The sequence below is a fragment of the Salvelinus alpinus genome, chromosome 1, assembly GCF_045679555.1.
Source record: "Salvelinus alpinus chromosome 1, SLU_Salpinus.1, whole genome shotgun sequence".
Taxonomy (NCBI): domain Eukaryota; kingdom Metazoa; phylum Chordata; class Actinopteri; order Salmoniformes; family Salmonidae; genus Salvelinus; species Salvelinus alpinus.
In genome coordinates, this window is record NC_092086.1 from 65,067,171 (window position 1) to 65,086,314 (window position 19,144).

General features: G+C 40.6%; 2 protein-coding genes across 3 annotated transcripts; one reads left to right on the plus strand and one right to left on the minus strand.

The window, feature by feature from the left end:
- Positions 1-1,356: 1,356 nt before the first annotated feature.
- Positions 1,357-4,206, plus strand: LOC139583662 (interleukin-12 subunit beta-like). Its single transcript, XM_071414990.1, has 9 exons — positions 1,357-1,567; positions 1,715-1,805; positions 2,004-2,288; positions 2,366-2,471; positions 2,693-2,859; positions 3,055-3,206; positions 3,498-3,628; positions 3,764-3,794; positions 3,903-4,206. The coding sequence occupies exons 2-8, from the start codon at positions 1,715-1,717 to the stop codon at positions 3,789-3,791; spliced, it is 960 nt and encodes a 319-aa protein (XP_071271091.1). The 5' UTR covers positions 1,357-1,567; the 3' UTR covers positions 3,792-3,794; positions 3,903-4,206.
- Positions 3,874-16,366, minus strand: LOC139583670 (ubiquitin-like domain-containing CTD phosphatase 1). Of its 2 annotated transcripts, none has more exons than XM_071415011.1 (11): positions 16,172-16,366; positions 15,458-15,633; positions 15,103-15,194; positions 14,905-14,990; positions 14,623-14,738; positions 14,330-14,428; positions 14,205-14,242; positions 13,629-13,727; positions 13,401-13,517; positions 8,571-8,698; positions 3,874-8,416 (listed from the first exon to the last, which is right to left on the minus strand). In XM_071415011.1, exons 2-11 carry the CDS (start codon positions 15,609-15,611, stop codon positions 8,389-8,391), a joined length of 957 nt encoding a protein of 318 aa, XP_071271112.1. In that variant the 5' UTR covers positions 15,612-15,633; positions 16,172-16,366; the 3' UTR covers positions 3,874-8,388. The 2 variants fall into 2 exon arrangements, with proteins under 2 accessions (XP_071271112.1, XP_071271103.1); XM_071415002.1 differs by having other exon boundaries at positions 15,458-15,637.
- Between the last annotated feature and the right edge of the window lie 2,778 nt (positions 16,367-19,144).

Below are 19,144 nucleotides of genomic sequence, written 5' to 3' on the forward strand. Positions count from 1 at the left end.
TCTCACAGCAAGAATTGTCAAATCTGGTGCTGTCCATGAGGAGAATATGCACTGCAGTACTTAATGCAGCTGGTGGCCACTCCAGATACTGACTGTTACTTTTGATTTTGACCCCCCCCCCTTTGTCAGGGACACATTATTCAATTTCTGTTGTTCAGTTTATGTGTCAGTTGTTGAATCTTGTTATGTTCATACAAATATCTACACATGTTAAGTTTGCTGAAAATAAATGCAGTTGACAGTGAGAGGACGTTTCTTTTTTTGCTCAGTACATAGCTTTTAGGTACACATTCAGGAACCCTCTGCAAATACTTTCATATGTTTTACATCACAATCAACCTCAGACACAGTTCCCTGTTCCAGTTCCTTGATGACATGTCTCGAGCGTGGTTAGATACTAGGTAGGCAGTGTTACGTGATTCTCACCTCAACCCAACTATTTCCAGTTCCCCTTCATCTCTGTGTCATCTTTAGTCTCAGTCTCCTACTGCACGTCCAGGATTCCTGTCCTCACGTTACTTCACACAAATGTCGTCTAAAGTCTGGGTGCAAACCTGACTTGTCATATGATAGCACAGCCAGGATGAAGCCCACACAAAGTTAGAACAAAGTCATGCCCCTGCAAAAAGAGAAACCAGTATGGGATCATGGGATGCCTGGTCATTCGCTCTCATGGCAGATGAATGGATTGCATCACTACTACGTCCATCTCAGGTAGTGACATCAGTCACCATACCACAGAAGTTGCAATAATAGATTCCCCATCCATTCAGTAGTCTAGTTCTTAATTAAAGGCACAGTGCAGTCAAAAACATGATTTACTGTGTTTTATATATAGTTCCACAATACGAGTTTGTGAAATGTGAAAATTCGAGTAGATAGCTTGTCTAACTATCTTAGCTGTCAAGACTGGTAGACTTTAGAAAAGCAAGAGATTACTAAATAAGACGCAGAGAAACATATTTAGTTTCATTAAAAGATAATGAAGGATAGACAACTCAAGAGGTATGCTTAGATATGCAGAAAAATAAACTTTTTTATTTACATAGAATTAAGCATAATGATTATGGCTCTAGATTGCAGGAAAAAGTTGTTTCAGGTGTTTGAGAAATGCAAAATTGTCCAACTTCCGGATGGAGGGGCATACCACCTACGGACCACCCTCCAGGCATCCTCGTGCATTTTGTGCCCCCTCAGATTTTGCTCCCAGACAGTTCTTTCAAAATTCTTGCTTGAGAAAAAGCTTTTTGCTGGGAAGCTATTTTTTCTTTCTTTTTGACCCTATTAATTGAAAACAATCACGGTAAGGTACTTAACAGTTGCCCAGAAATGATTTGATATAGAAATACAAACGGCTCCATTGGACCTTTCAACTGACCACACATTCTCAAATCCCATTTAAATAAATACCAACAGGTCAGTTCCTCTAATCTGGCAGGCTGGACTTTTTTATTTTGAGCATGCCTGTCTTTACTCCTGTTCCACTGATATATAAATACCGGCTGGGTCCACATGACAGCACTACACTCCAGCCAGGCTCACACTCTGCCTATATCTCATTATCAAGGTAAGATATGCACATACTACTACGGTATAGCTTATTGATTGGAGTATATTTGACTTTGTCTGGTTCAGGAGAACGTCCTTAACATTTCGATCCAATAGATATCAATAGACGTGAACTTGAAAGTACTCTTGATTTCCTTTCGGCCAGATGTACATGTTGCTGCTCAACGTCCTGTATCTCATCCTACATATGGCATCGAGCAGCCGACATGAGACCGTTGTGACTCTCATGCCAAATGGTGACTGTTTATCTATTTATCTATCATCTCTACCTATGTCTACTTCTCTTTACAGATACACTATCTTCTTCTGATTATATAACTTCTGCTGTCATAATATTCATATTTCGGGGGACACCAAAGAAATGCAAACATTTGTATAAAAGGTATTTTAACATGGAGGCTATACTAAAACAGTGGTGGTCATGTGGTTCCCAGTACTTGTCGTCAAGGTGGATCGAAAGGTCTTCACTGAGACGCAGGTCCCTCTGCGATGCGGGGACTACCAGGACACAGAGGTGATCTGGAGGAATGGCGAGGAGCATCTAGAAAACAAAGGGAACCAGATAAATGTGGAAGTGGTGGAGATGATGGGAGGGAACTACAGCTGCCACAACGCTGCTGGAGACTACCTCAACCACACTCTGGTGCTGGTGCAGGACATACCATCACCCAACAGAACGAGACGCGTCCTGGAGAAGTCACATGACACAGACAAAGATGGTGAGTGAGTGTGAGTGTGTGTGTGTGAGATAGAATCAGATAATCATTTTTTTCATTGGGTTTCTCTTTTTACCCAGAGTACATCAGATGTTTGGCGAAAAATTACAGTGGAATATTTCATTGCTCTTGGAAGAAGACCGAATATCGGATGTCAGCAGCTGTTGTTTTTGTCCAAGTAGGACGGTAAGTATTCAAACACACGCAGTGGATATTAGAAACAATAGTCTGCTTTCATGTACTTGTGTTTACATCGTTTGATCTCGTCGCGTGAACTTGAAACGCAGCACGGATGCTCTCTTCATTGACCCCCTGTGAAGAGCTTATGATTTGTTATGTTTGGACCTGAGGCTTCTTTCAGAGAGAGGGCTCCAAGACTAACCAGGAGATTTGTGTCCCTCATCCAGCACCATCTCCTGCTCCGTAGACAGTGATGGTGAAGGCCTGACCTGTCAGGACCGGGATAGCTGCCCCTTTGCTGAGGAGTTGTCCCGCATCAAACTCACTGTATACTTCAGGACTAACTACCTCCTAGAGGACTACACCATCACGCCCTTCTACATCCGAGAAATAGGTACAGTAAGGCCAGGATTCACGTGCTCCACACTCATTCACTGGAAATAGCAACGTCACATAATAATAAGTTAATATACAGTACATCTCATTTCATCCTTGCTGTATGTTGCTCAGTACATCATAGGAGTCATATGGCCCCCACTTCATCCAATTTAACCCTTCAGAAATATTGATTCTGTCTGGTCTCCCTCAGTGAAACCAGACAAGATCGACATCACCAAGGTGGAGGGGAACACATTTCAGTGGAGGTACCCGGCGACATGGAGCCGCCCATGCCCTTACTTCCCCCTCACATTCCGAGTCAAAGTGGTCCAACACGAGGCAAGCTGTGACTCTAAGGAAAAGGTATACGCACTTTCTTTCTTGTACACTGATTTTATCCTGGGAATCCTCAATATGTCTTGATTTACACTCTAGTCTGTGATACATGGCCGGTCTGTCTAAGGTAGGGCGGCAGGTAGCCTAGCGGTTAAGAGCGTTGAGCCAGTAACTGAAAGGTCGCTGACTAGGTGAAATGTGTGATGCTCCCTTGAGAAAGGCACTTCACTTGAATTGCTCCTCTAAGTCGCTCTGGATAAGAGCATCTGCTAAATGATGTAAACATAAGGTGATGGTACCATCTCTCCTCTTTGATAGGTGTTGATAAGTGAAACCAACATAAATGCAACAGAATTCACTGTTCGTTCCAGCTACAAAAAATATTGTTTCTGCCTCGGGGCAAAGGATGACCTGGTTGACTCCCAATGGAGCCAGTGGACACGTCATGAGTGAGTTGAGACTTTTTCACTGTGTCCTGCCCTCTAATACACAACTTCGTTCGTAGTTAAGAGTGTAAAAAAATTCAACAGCACTAAACTGTGCAAAGATGAAAGATTTGTGACTGGCGTGTCTTTGTACAACAGGGTGAAGAATAAACCTAAGAAACATTGACAGGTTTGATGGCTCCTTATCACCCATAAATCACAACATTTCAATACTTATTAAAAAAACAATTGTCATTTGATGAAAAATGTCTAATTTCTGTCTCTTTATTGTAAAAAGGCAAGGAAACCCAGATGAAGACCGACAACATACCATTCCTCAGCTTCAACCAATACATCCAAATATGTAATAGTCTGGTCACTGTACAGAAACAAATATTTTACATTATACTGAAGACAAGTTATGAAATGTAGCTAGTATACCATGTTTGTTGTGATTGTTATTTATTTATTTGTAAAAATTCTGAAATGTAATTACACCATTATTTATGTTATGTCATCTCTTTTCCAAGATGGTTTTCATTGCTGTAGCACGAAGATGTTTGATTAAATAGACGCAAAAATAAAAAGGTACTGCACTCTGATTCACGCTCATGTTCATTTGTTTGCATCGGAATCAACAAAGCAAATCATATTTAGATGACTTTTCAAAAAACTTGGAACAGGTGAGTATTTACAATGGTTTACACTAATTCAAAACTGACGAGACGACTGTGTGTAAAAATCGGACTCCAAAAGTGTATTTTCTAAAAAGTGTCATCTTTTATTTACAGTCGGGATATGTTCACAACAGGAATCCGGTGTCCGCTTGTTAAAAACATGTTCGCGTTGTCCTCCACTCCCCTACGTACTTGGACAGTGAAACTTAAACTTTTAATTTGGCACTACACTATGGATTTCAGATCAACATGTTTTATATGAGGTGACAGCATAGAATGTCACCTTTTATTTGAAGGTGCTTTCTGTTTAGGAATGAATACACTTTATGTATCTAGTCCCCCCCATTTGAAGGGGTCATAAGTATTTGGACAAATTCACTTAGTGTATTAAATTGTCAAAAGTTTAGTATTTAGTCTACATTCCTAGTGTGCCATGACTACATCAAGCTTGACTGTACAGACTTTTTGGATGACTTTGATTAATTTCTATTGTGCACAACATAATCGAAACATAACCAAAACAACCAAAGCATCCAACAAGTTTGTAGGGGCATTTCTAAAAAGTCAAACAGATGTATAAAAATACCATCAAATAAAAAGGTGACATTATGGACTGACGCATCATATAAAACATTTGATCTTAAAATCCAAAATTCTGGAGTATAGAGCCAAATGAAACATTTTAGTTTCACTGTCCAAATATATACATAGGGGAGTGTAACAGTCTGCAAATGAAATCTCACAGGACAAATGTGATGGTTTCCTCATATTTTACAAATCATGTGAAGCAAACTTAACTGAGGTAACAAATATGACAAGCTGAGAACTAAACAAATAATAGTTTGAAAAGTGCTGCTTCAGCAACAGACATGAGTTACCATACATACTGAATGTCAGTTATCCAAGTGTGTATTCAGTGCCTAAGATGCATGTAGACAAGAGTACACACAGCTTGGTAAATGAGAGTACCAAAGACAGTATGAAGATAGGCTAAAACAGCTTCTCCAACAGAAATCCCCAATCACACCCGTAGATGATGTCATGGCGACGTTGGATAGCTAAGCTGGTTTAGAAACACGTCGTCGGGTCTAAAGGCCATCAAATCAAAGGCACTCCTTCGATATAAAGTTTTGGACGAAAACGAAAATGTGTCAGTTTGTCACAAGGTTGGAGTAATAGCATGTTCAACTACCTAAGACATTGGCTCGAATCTAGGTTGTGCCTTTAGATTGAGAAAACATGTACTACTAAGGAAGAATCATTTCCCTTCTCCCATTGACGTCTCAAACAGCTAGTCTGTTTCGCAAGCGTTTCCCGGAAGCTCGCGATGTTGCGCCTCTGGGTTTAGAAACTCTGTGATAGTACCTTAATTTAACAACGGAAATGCTTATTTAAAAATTGACCTTTGCCACCTGACATGAAGGTAGCAAAACATATTCTTTACAAGAAAACAAAGAAGTTAGTCTGCAAAATAAATATTTGACAATCCAAAACAGAAAATAACAGAGTTGAAAATATTCTGTAAACCCTGACATGTGTTCATATCCTCTGATAGCAGTTGATCTTTAGATTATTGCATAACTTTGCGGGATGACGTGAGAGCATTGATGCTTTAGTGTTAGAGCTAATAAAGCAAAACGTTGGCAAATATTGAATTAACCTAAATACTGTCAAAGACTGTTCAATTGCCTCTTAATGAGAATACTAGTAAACAGATACAAATATCTATTTCATTCAATGTTCAGAACCATATCCATTCTTCCAACTATCCAACTGAAAACGCAATTCTATTTCCAAATAAACATCATAAAAAAAATTGAGAATTTGAGCAGTTTAGTGGCTAGTGCTTGTGCTGATTCTAACACAATGCCTTTCAATTTCCCCACCCACCTTCAAAAACAACATACGTGCCTTTTTCCAACTTATTTTCAATCATTCTACAACAAGTATAGTTTGGTTCATTAACTTCAGTGGCCTTAACAGTTGCCTGAGAAGATGACAAAAGTGTTCAGCTCAAATCAAAATTCGGTCAAATGCATAATAATAATTAAAAAAATACTGGTTTAGCCACACGCACAGTGCCTTCAGAAAGTATTCACACCCCTAGACTTCTTCCACATTTTGTAGTTACAAAATGGGATGAAAAATGGATTTAATTGTAATTTATTTTGTCAATGATCTACACAAGATACTCTGTAATGTCAAAGTGGAAGACAAATTGTAACATAAAAAAAATAAAAAACATATATTTTAAATTCTACATCAATAAAATATATTTAGTGATTACATAAGTATTCAACCCGCTGAGTCAATACATCCACACCTGGATTGTTCTTTTTTAAATTCTTCAATCTCTGCCAAGTTGGTTGATGACAGCCATTTTCAAGTCTTGCCATAGATTTTGAAGCAGATTTAAAGTCAAAACTGTAACTAGGCCACTCAGGAACATTCAATGTCATCTTGGTAAGCAACTCCAGTGTATGTTTGGCCTTGTGTTTGAGGTAATTGTCCTAATTTGTCAGTTGAAAAGCAGACAGTCAGGGTTTCCTCTAGGATTTTGCCTGTGCTTAGCTCTATTCCGTTTATTTTTATCCTAAAAAAAGTCCATAATCATTGCTGATGACAAGCATACCCATAACATGATGCAGCCACCACCATGCTTGGAAACATAACACTTTTTATGCAGGACAGAGTTAATTTCTTTGCTACATTTTGTGCAGTTTTATTTTTGCAATGCCTTATTGCAAACAGGATGCATGTTTTTGAATATTTTTATTCTGTACAGGCTTCTTTCTTTTGACTCTGTCATTTAGGTTAATGTAGATAACTACAATGTTAATCCATCCTCAGTTCTATAACAGCCATTAAACTCAAACAGCCATTAAACTCAAACTGTTGCCTTTGGCCTCATGGTGAAATCCCTGAGCGGTTTCCTTCCTCTCCGGCAACTAAGTTAAAAAGACGCCTGTATCTTAGTGACTGGGTGTATTGATACACCATCCAAAGTTCAATTAATAACTTCGCCATGCTCAAAGGGAAATTCAATGTCTGCTTATTTTTTTACCCATCTACCAATCTTTGTGAGGCATTGGAAAACCTCCCTGGTCTTTGTGGTTGAATATGTGTTTGAAATTCACTGCTCGACTGAGGGACCTTATAGATAATTGTACGTGTGGGCTACAGCGATGAGGTAGTCATTCAAAAATAATGTTAAACACTATTATTGCACACAGTGTGAGTCCATGCAACTTATTATGTAACCTGTTAAGCACATTTTTACTCCTGAACTTATTTAGGCTTGACATAAAAGGGGTTGAAAACTTATTGATTCAAGACATTTCAGCTTTTCATTTTTAAATTTGTAGAAAAAAAAAGATTTCCACTTTGACATTATCAGGTAATGTGTGTAGGCCAGTGACAAAATCTTTATGTAAATCCATTTTAAATTCAGACTAACAACACATGTGGAGGGTGTGAATACTTTCTGAAGGCACTGTAGATGTTATTTCCCGGCAGGCATAGCTGATGTCAGTACACAATGACATAAACTAAACTGCCTGTTGGACAACATCTTCCACCTCCTTCTGAAATGACCTCTGTGACAAGCAGCAGCATATGGACATCATCCTAACAGAGGCCTAATCCACCTCACTGGTTAGTTAAGTAACCCGTCTGATCAACTCTACCTTTGTGTCAGGTGCACTCAGTAAAAGTCAGTTCCTGTGCTAGCCGGGGGGGAGAGAAAGAGAATATGCAACGGTATCAGCATAGAACATGTTCGTATAGCTACAGATGATAGAGTCACTACTCTGAAAGAGCGATTGGATGAAACCTAACAAAAACCATTGAATGTAAACTGTGTACCGGTATGTGTACAGCACTTACCGTGTGTCTCCCGGTTTATGGATAGGTGACAGAACTGTTATACTGAAGGTAACAAAGAATTTCAGAGATGAGGGGGGAAGAACAGAAATCAAAGAACAAGCCATACAATGGGAAACAGCTCCCAGTCAGAAACAGGCAGTAGTAGTATGGTGAGGGCTTCAGTGTCCAGCACTGTTCCTGGTTGAGGAATGACCGTCCCTTCACATATCCACAACAATGCTCTCACTGGCTCTGTTTCTTTGACAGATACCTGTAGACATACACCACAACAATGGTCACAAAGCTATCTTCATCTACCAACTACTTACTCAGATAAAAAAAAAAGAATAATAATTAAATCAGTATTGCAGCAGCAAAACACAGGAAACTGAATTAGTTGCAGAATAATATTTTAGTAACCTTACCTCTCCCAATGCTTGTGGTTGAGAAAAGAGAAGTCCTCCAGTTTGGCAATCTCTTTAAGATACTGAGACAGTTTGAAGAGCTCTTTGTCTTTCTCACGGTTTAAGTGCGCTTTCATGAATGGACGAATCTAAAGGGAGAGAAAAAACCCCATTGAAAATGGCTTCTATAAAAATTAACACCATAATAACTGTCAACTCAGACTCAAGTAGGCTTTGGTAGGGTAACTTACCGTAAAACTTCCATTGAAACGCAGTCTCAAACAAACGCTGCTCTTATAATGGCCGGTCATCACATTTTAGCAAATAAACGCCAGTCTCTAATAGAGGTCGACCGATTAATCAGAATGAACGATTAATTAGGGTCGATTTCAAGTTTTCACAACAATCGGAAATCAGTATTTTTGGACACCGATTTGGCCGATTTTTTTTTTTTACCTTTATTTAACTAGGCAAGTCAGTTAAGAACACATTCTTATTTTCAATGACGGCCTAGGAACGGTAGGTTAACTGCCTTGTTCAGGGGCAGAACGACAGATTTTTACCTTGTCAGCTCTGGGATTCGTTTTTGCAACCTTCCAGTTACTAGTCCAACGCTCTAACCACCTGCCTTACATTGCACTCCACGAGGAGCCTGCGTGGCAGGCTGACTACCTGTTACGCGAGGGCAGCAAGAAGCCAAGGTAAGTTGCTAGCTAGCATTAAACTTAGAAAAAACAATCTTCACATAATCACTAGTTAACTACACATGGTTGACGATATTACTAGTTTATCTAGCATGTCCTGCGTTGCAAATAATCGATGCGGTGCCTGTTAATTTCTCATCGAATCACAGCCTACTTCGCCAAACGGGTGATGATTTAGCACTGTCGTTGCACCAAACCTAACCATAAACATCAATGCCTTTCTTTAAAATCAATACACAAGTATATATTTTTAAACCTGCATATTTAGTTAATATTGCCTGCTGACATGAATTTCTTATAATTAGGGAAATTGTGTCACTTCTCTTGCGTTCCGTGCAAGCAGTCAGGGGTATATGCAGCAGTTTGGGCCGCCTGGCTCGTTGCGAACTGTGTGAAGTCCATTTATTCCTAAATAAATTAGCCTGATTTTTGTACATAATTATGACATAACATTGAAGGTTGTACAATGTAACAGCAATATTTAGACTTAGGGATGCCACCCGTTAGATAAAATACGGAACGGTTCCGTATTTCACTGAAAGAATAAACTTTTGTTTTCGAAATTATAGTTTCCGGATTCGACCATTTTAATGACCTACGGCTTGTATTTCTGTGTGTTATGTTATAATTAAGTCTATGATTTGAGCAGACTGAGCGATGGTAGGCAGCAGCAGGCTCGTAAGCATACATTCAAAAAGCACTTTAGTGCGTTTGCCAGCAGCTCTTCGCAATGCTTCAAGCATTGAACTGTTTATGACGTCAAGCCTATCAACTCCCGAGATTAGGCTGGTGTAACCGATGTGAAATGGCTAGCTAGTTAGCGGGGTGTGCGCTAATAGCGTTTCAATCGGTGGCGTCACTTGCTCTGAGACTTGGAGTAGTTGTTCCCCTTGCTCTGCAAGGGGCGCGGCTTTTGTGGAGCGATGGGTAACGATGCTATGAGGGTGGCTGTTGTCGATGTGTTCCTGGTTCGAGCCCAGGTAGGGGCGAGGAGAGGGACGGAAGCTATACTGTTACACTGGCAATAGCTAAAGTACCTATTAGAACATCCAATAGTCAAAGGTATATGAAATACAAATGGTATAGAGAAAAATATAATAACTACAACCTTAAAACTTCTTGCCTGGGAATATTGAAGACTCATGTTAAAAGGAACCACCAGCTTTCATATGTTCTCATGTTCTGAGCAAGGAACTTAAACTTTAGCTTTTTTACATGGCACATATTGCACTTTTACTTTCTTCTCCAACACTTTGTTTTTGCATTATTTAAACCAAATTGAACATGTTTCATTATTTATTTGAGGCTACATTGATTTTATTGATGTATTCAGTTAAAATAAGTGTTAATTCAGTATTGTTGTAATTGTCATTATTACAAATAAAAATAAAGTATTTTATTTTTATAAATCGCCCGATTAATCGGTTTCGGCTTTTTCTGGTCCTCCAATAATCGGTATCGGCGTTGAAAAATCATAATCGGTCGACCTCTAGTCTCTAATAAGCGCCGGGTCCAATGAAGTGTAATTACACCTGCATGCATTTTGTTGGACTGCTCGGTAGAATTTCAAAGCATCAAATCCAATTTCATTGGTCACATACACGTTTAGCAGATGTTATTTCGGGTGTAGGGAAATGCTTGCATCTCTACCATGTGCCGAATGATTGAGCCCTGCATGTCAAAACGCAATTCTGTTTAATGTAAACAGCGAGAAGAACAGATTAGTTCACCCTTTTCGTAACATTTACAATGCGTTCTAAAGCCAAAAAAGTGTTATTCAGTTGTGACGTAATATATATTTTTTTTTACAAAATCGACAGATAAATATTGGGATATTATTTGACGATATATTGTATCGTTTTGACAATATTGCAAAATTATTTTTGCACTAGTTGACTGTTCCTGCACCAGAAATGTTTGCTAATTTATAAACTGAAATATTACATTTACATAAGTATTCAGACTCTTTACTCAGTACTTTGTTGAAGCACCTTTGGCAGCAATTACAGCATCGATTCTGGCACGTGTATTTGGGGAGTTTCTCCCATTATTCTCTGCAGAGCCTCTTAAGCTCTGTCTGGTTGGATGGGGAGCGTTGCGGCACAGCTATTTTCAGGTCTCTCCAGAGATGTCCGTTCGGTTCAAGTCCGGGCTCTGGCTGGGACACTCAAGGACATTCAGAGACTGCATTGTCTTGGCTGTGTGTTTGGGGTCGTTGTCCTGTTGGAAGGTGAACCTTTGCTCCAGTCTGCGGACCTGAGCACTCTGGAGAAGGTTTTCATCAAGGATCTCTGTACTTTTCTCCATTCAGCTTTCCATTTAGCTTTGACTAGTCTCCCAGTCCCTGCCGCTAAAAAACATCCCCACGGCATGTTGCCACCACCACGTTTCACTGTAGGGATGGTGCCAGGTTTCCTCCAGATGTGACGCTTGGCATTCAGGCCAAATAGTTCAATCTTGGTTTCATCAGACCAGAGAATCTTGTTTTTAGATGCCTTTTGGCAAACTCCAAGCGAGCTGCCATGTGCCTTTTACTGAGGAGTGGCTTCCGTCTGGTAACTCTACCATAAAGGCCTGATTTGTGGAGTGCTGCAGAGATGGTTGTCTTTCTGGAAGGTTCTCCCATCTCTACAGAGGAACTGTAGAGCTCTGTCAGAGTGACCATCGGGTTCTTGGTTATGTCCCTGACCAAGGCACTTCTCCCCTGATTGATCAGTTTGGCCGGGCAGCCAACTTTAGGAAGAGTCATGGTAGTTCCAAACTTTTTCCATTTAAGAATGATGGAGGCCACTGTGTTCTTGGGGACCATCAAAGCTGCAGACATGTTTTGGTACCCTTCCCTAGATCTGTTCCTCGACACAATGCTGTCTCGGAGCTCTATGGACAATTCCTTCGACCTCATGGCTTGGTTTTTGCTCTAACATGCACTGTCAACTGTGGGATCTTATATAGACAGGTGTGTGCCTTTCCAAATCCTGACCACAGGTGGACCCCAATCACGTTGTAGAAACATCTCAAGGATGATCAATGGAAACAGGATGCACTCAATTTTGAATCTCATAATAAAGGGTCTGAATACTTATGTAAATAAGGTATATATTTTATTAATATTAAACCATTTGCACAAATTTCTAAAAGCCGGTTATTGCTTTCTCATTATGGGGTATTGTGTGTAGATTGAGGATTTTTTTGTTTTATTTAATCCATTTTATAATAAGGCTGTAACATAACAAAATGTGGAAAAAGTCAAGGGGTCTGAATACTTTACGAAGGCACTGTAGAATTGTAAGAATCCCAATACATAAGTATTGTGATAATATTGTATCATGAGGTCCCTGGCACGTCCCAGCCCTAATATTCAGTATTTCTGGACATTTTTGGTAACAGGGGGGTGCAGAACCCCCTTCCACCCTCCCGCTCGGGGGGTAATTTTATTGTAGAACAAAACAGTCAGCTCTAGTGACTTTCAGATAGCATATTAAAACACATAAGCCATGCCAAAATGTTAAATGTTTCGAATTACCGTAAGTTTGCTTTAAAACTGCAACGTTTTCACTCAGCCTCATGGGGGGGGAAAAATAGAATAGCATGAGCTTAGCTATAAAACTTCACTCTCTGCCCCATGGCAAAATATGTAGGATTACTAGAAGTTAACAGTTTTGTCTGACCTTTGAGAGGGGGGGACTTGACTAGTTCAGTACTGAGACTTGACTAGGTGAGGTCTGAGGATGAATGGTGAAGTTCCTAATATCTATTCCGCACCCGTGACTGGCGTTGTCTTGAGGACGGGTGCATTGTGTTTTGTGCGCAGGCATGTTTGGCTGCCACAGTGGCACATAGAGCTAAATAACCTATAGAACGGTGTTCAAAGTAGTGAGCAATGATTTTGCCACGGCACACCGCCACAGCTAAATGCATGCAGCGGATACACTTATTTTAAACTGGCTATAGAACTGATTGATGACAATAGCTGGTTCTTAGCAACATGTAGAGCTAGAAAAACAAATCATTATGCAGTGGGCTGGACTTTCCATACTTCGAATGGTAATAAATGCCAGTCTCCAATACGTGCCCGTCTCCAACAACCGCGGTTGAAGCAAATAAACACCCGGTCTATTAAATGAATGGACGTTTTACCATAACTTACCTTCAGTCCGTTCTGTGGGTTCATGAGGAAATTTCTGCCAATGTCGTCGAACATGATGGTGTTCCTCTTGCTGTAGAACTCACTGTACTTGCCCCATATCACCCCGAGAGGCTTCACCTGAAACACACCCAACATGACAGACTAACTGGAGACAGAGTTACATCAGGCGAATGGGACATGAATCAGTGGGATTTATGAGGTTGCATGCGCCAATGTAGGACGACTCACTTCCACTACACCCCTCTTAGGTGTGTGCACTGTGATCATGGCTGCACTGTCCAGCATGAAGGTGATCTTGTAGTTAGGGTTGTCTGTCACTCCCAGCTCCTGAGAAACCAGAGGGCACGGTGAGACAGTCACATACGCAACAACAGGAAGGCAACATCTGATCTGATGCTCTACACTACAGGTCAACACTACATTAAATCACTGATCCTCAATTTGCATAGTCTCCTCAATGGAGGTTTACATGCTGTGAAAACTATTTTTGGGGAAACATTGCCCTCTTCTGGCCAAGAAGTGTCAACACGTTAAAGGAAATATTCAAAAATGTTCTGCTTCATTTTCATCATCTGCAGTACCACCTCAAAAATCAACTCGTGAAAATTGCGCGTTTCTGTGTTTTGTAGTAAAAAATGTGGAAACATTTATCTTCCTCTATTTTTTTTACTACAAAACATAGAAACTTGCCATTTTCACATATGGTGATGATGGGGTGATGCTGGAGATGAATTTGAACATTTTGGGGAATTCCCTTTCACTGAGAAAAATACAAAAATCAACATTTCAGAAGGGAATACATACTTTCATTTTAGCATCAATCCACTTCATACTCGTGGCAGCTAGAACAAGAAAACTAATTAGGGCGAGTTAACTTGAACTTTCCATTTACTTTTCCAAAATCGAAAAACAAGGAGTTTGGTACTTACACCAAATTACAATGTCATAGTCTTCAAACGCAGAGGTCAAGAACTCATGGAGAAAGGGCCTCATGAGCTCTTGACCTGTCTCTGCACATGACTTGTGATCTGGAATGAAACAAATCACAGAGGAAAACACTCAAAAGTTTGAAGAACAGCAGGACAAGGGTTTAAAATCTTTCAATAATGATCAGAATTCTTAAACAAAATCAACAACAAAAAATGCAAAAAATTGTGTAATTATGCATTTAACCAGGAAAAACAGCATTTCCCACGGCAGTTTTAATAGTCTTCCTACACACCAAACAATGTGTAGTCCACATCTAGTACTAGCAGCCTCTTTCCTTCCCTGGGTGGGTTCATCTCCTCCACTTTGTAGTCTTTGACACGGCGGGCTATCTTGGCCAAGTTCTCCTCTCTAAAGCAGCAAAGCGCATGGCATACAGTTAAAATAAGACATTGAACCGACTATGAGAAATCTTAGAAAACTTACCATAGTGTCAAGCAACGTTTGAGCCAAATCAATTACTTGTATTACTGGAGCTACACTATAAATTTGTTGTCTCTGCAAAGTCCTACTATACCTGTTCTCTACTTCAATCACCTCTTCTTCAATGTCAAAGTCATTGACAACGTCATCATTCTCCGGGGGAGGTGCTAAAACGTCTTCCTTCGCAGCACAAAACACAAAGTGATTGAGTGTTACAAAGTCTTTGACATGCTAAATATAGGACATTGCTTCTGGTAAACGTCTGTCTGGGGTGGATGGAAGAGGAACCCACCAGACTCTCCTCTCTGCTGCCCATCATCATGATCTTGGTATTGGGTTTCAGCTTCAGTGAGCCCAGCTTCACGTCATCCTCTGCTGGTTTACCTGGGACAGAGAGAAATATTAACACACAATGACTCAGCTGTCAAGACAACGCAGACAGATGGAGAAGTCCACAATGGTGACATTTCCTAAATTCACACGTTCCACTTGCAACTAGCGATGGGAGTTTAGACGACACCGGGGTCTTCCAAGTCGAGAATGAATAAGGTATTGCCGTGCTTACGGCGAAATAGCAGCCTGTTATCGACGGCTATCACAGCGAATGACGAGAGACGTTTGAGTCCAGTCCATCAGCTAGGTCTTACCTTTTACTTTTAATCCTAGGAGTTTCTGTCTCTCTGGAAGAACCCCAGTCAGGGACTTGATAGACTGCTTGAGGTCCAGCACAGTGTCCTCTTCAGAGAGTGTACTGATGGAGTAGTCCTGTCCACCCCATTTAATGATTACAGACACAGACATGCTGGCGAAAACCTCAGACAGGCTACCTGCACGAGAGCAGAATGAAAGCCATCAGCTAACGTTAGCTAGCTACCTACCTACATCTAGACACCATGACAGGATAGCAATCTAATGGAAATTGAATGCTTCCTTTACTTTGCCATGAAAATAAGTGATAAATGAAGTTTAATAAAGCTTCCATGTGTTAGCTAGCTATATTTGGCCATCCCTAACCTAAATAGCGAACTAGGTTATCTAGCAGAAATGAATCAGTACAGTACCTTTGTAGTTGCAACATTCAGCCCATTCCATGCAGTAAGTAAGCTAGACGTTAGCTAGGTAGCTTGCAATTAGCCGCAACACTCAGACAAAATCTGATTAAATGATGATTGTAAAAACGCACATACATGACTAACAAGCTGGCAGTAGTAACAAAACACAGCATTCGTGTCTCTCATTCATCCAGCTCCAGCTAGCCACTCAAGCTAGCTAGCAAGCTAATTCAAGGGCCTGCCATACATGGACTGTTGTTAGCTAGGCTATTTGTAGAATAGCAAAGACAATCAGATGCGTATTCATACCTAAAAATTGCGCTGTGTCACAAAACCCTTCGTTTATGTGGTGTACAGGAACACGTACTAGCTACGATGGGGAATAAATTAATAAAGTAGGTGATTTCTGAAAACTCATTCAGCGTTGATTAATCAGCAATTCTTCCTTTCTCCCAATGATGCCCGGCCCGGTTTGTGACCAAGCACGCTTGGTTTGCACCTTCCTGTGAGTGTTGTACTACTAAAATACCGACAGATGGAGACAACTAGCAAGGGGTCTTCTTCTGCTTCGGTGGGGTTTAACGGCGGGTGGAATCAAATATAATGTTGCATTACCGCCACCAACTGGACTGGAGTATAAATCACTATACTTTGAAATACAAATTAAAGGACTAACCCTACACCCATTAAAACCCAACACACATTCTACTATTTTAACCCTATCTGATCCTACATCAGGCCAATGGCCTGGGAGGACAGGACACTACCATTCAACACCCCTGTAACTCTTCTGCAGTATAATCTCGGAATCTCGGAATCTTGCAGCTACCACCACGACACCTATTTTCTGTGATTTATGTTCCATTCCTGTAGTACAGTTGATAACCTTACTGAAGCACATTTCATTTGTAGGCCTATCACTCTGTACTGGAAAAAGTCTACTACTCACATAAGCATTTTAGGATCCCTCAACCTTGATCCATCTTCCTCTACTTTCTTCACTGCCTCAGCACATGACACCTTCTGTACAACACTGACCCTGTCAACCTCAACCTGCCTCTCTCGCACCGGACACTTCCGATCCCCAGCAATATGGGCACCCCTACAGTTAACACAAATACCACTTCTTTCACTGATTCTACACATCCCTTTGTCCCATGCCCTCCTGCACACTTCTCACATTTTGGAATCTCCCTCCTACACAATGCTGCATTATGATCATTGGCACCTGAAGCTTGGCACCTGAAACATCGTAGTGGATTCGGCACAAAAGCTTGTACGGGATAACTGATATATCCTAACATTACTTTGTCGGGTAACGACTCTGCATCAAAACTCAAAAGAACAGACAATGACTCTTCTGTTTCACCACTCTTGCCACCAGGTATGCGTTGCACCAAACAGCGGGCGTCACAGACACCGGGAGATAACAGGAGTTTCACCCCATTGTCATGATCAGTGGTTCCAAGTTTGTATCATAAGATTTTTGACAAGCTGATCATAGCGAAAAATAAAATACATTGCAAATAGGCTTGCGATAACTCCTGATAAAGTTGGGTAGCTACTAGCTGATATTCAGAGCTTAAATAGCCAAATTAATTAGTCACAGGAATCAAGTCTAATAAAGCCAATGCAATGGCCTTTTTTTACAAACGGTGGGCCTACCACATGGATGGGCATTCAAAAAATTCCATTACGGCCAACATGGTAGGCTACACCCCAGTAAGCACGAGCCAACGTCTTTTGACGTCTTTTTTTGGTCCTGTCCTGACATCGTTTTTTGGTGTTTTACAAACGGTAGGCTTACCACATAGATGAGCATTCATAAAATAACATTTCAGGCACCACTGTAGGCTACACCTCAGTAAGCACGGACCGACGCAGACTCCTTTTGTACGTCATTTTTTGATGCAGTTCCGTACCGGCCTTGATTTCCACATCCACGGATATTGGTTTTTGGTCCGGTCCAGACCAAATCTGAACCAATGATAGATGTCTATGTTTGGTTCAGATTTTGTCCGGTCTGGACCAGCCTTGATTTTGCACAAACATAGATGACATAAATTACTTATTTTCAACTTTTATTCAGAAACCCAAAATTTGCCTGATTTCAAAATCTGGAAAATACATATTTCAAACGTCTGTAAAATACGTATTTTCAACAGCAGGAAAATACATTTTTTTCAACTTTCGAAAACAAACCTGATTTCAACATATGGTAAATACCTTTTCACCTTTCATTCAGAACCTGTCATGCATACTCCCACTCCCCCGCTCCGGCGCTCGACGTCACCGGTCTACTAACCACAGGCCCTGGCAACCATCATTACGCACACCTGCTCCCCATCATTACTCACAACTGGACATCATTATTTCCGTATTACTCTCCCTTTATTTAGCCCTCAGTAGCCATCAGTCACTCGGTAGTATTGTTTCAATTCACACTGTACACTTCTCATGTTTTGTTTATCTGTATTTCTCATTATTAAACTCATCTTCTGCACCTGCTTTCTGACTCCCGGCGTATACATAACTGAACCTAAACGGAACCTAACTTCAACGTCTGGGGAAAAAAGTATTTTAGATGTCTTTTCTACGTAAGTTTTGCGCGGGGGGGCGTCATTTTTTGGTCTCGCCAATGGCGGCAGAATGGCAAGGACCTGTATTAACTAGATCACTAACTCTAAATATAATACCCACTGCTAGTAGCCATGTATTCATCAAACAGTAAATATAATGTTTTAAAAAAACGTTGCAGTTGTAGGCTAATACCTAGACCTATGGGCCTATTCCCTCGCTCAACTCCATATCTCAAAGCCATACCAAATATCTTGGTTGTAAAATAGTTGCTATTGAGAGTTGAGAAATTGAAATTACAACTACAGAAATCTGAAACCCTCGCCTCTTTGACAGGGATGAGGGGACTAAGCTTCCAACGCTGTGTTCTTCCCACAATTGCATTTTGAAATGTTATACGATCAGAATGCATTTTTCTCAGGAGCGCATGGGGGTGAGAGGAGAGTGTCTAACTCATCACAGCAGCAGACCCCAGCAAAGCAGACACGTTCATTACAGGAATCATGAGGATAATGCACTAAATTTACTGTTTGAACAAATCATGGTTTTAGCCGCCCAAAAAATAGGATGTTTGAGTGAGGTGACAATATAGAATGTGCTCTTACTAAGTTTATCGGTACCAACTTTCCATTTTTTAATATCCATGATCTTGGCTGTCACTAACTGATGACAGTCAGAAAGGGTCTCTTTTCTGATGTTGCATTT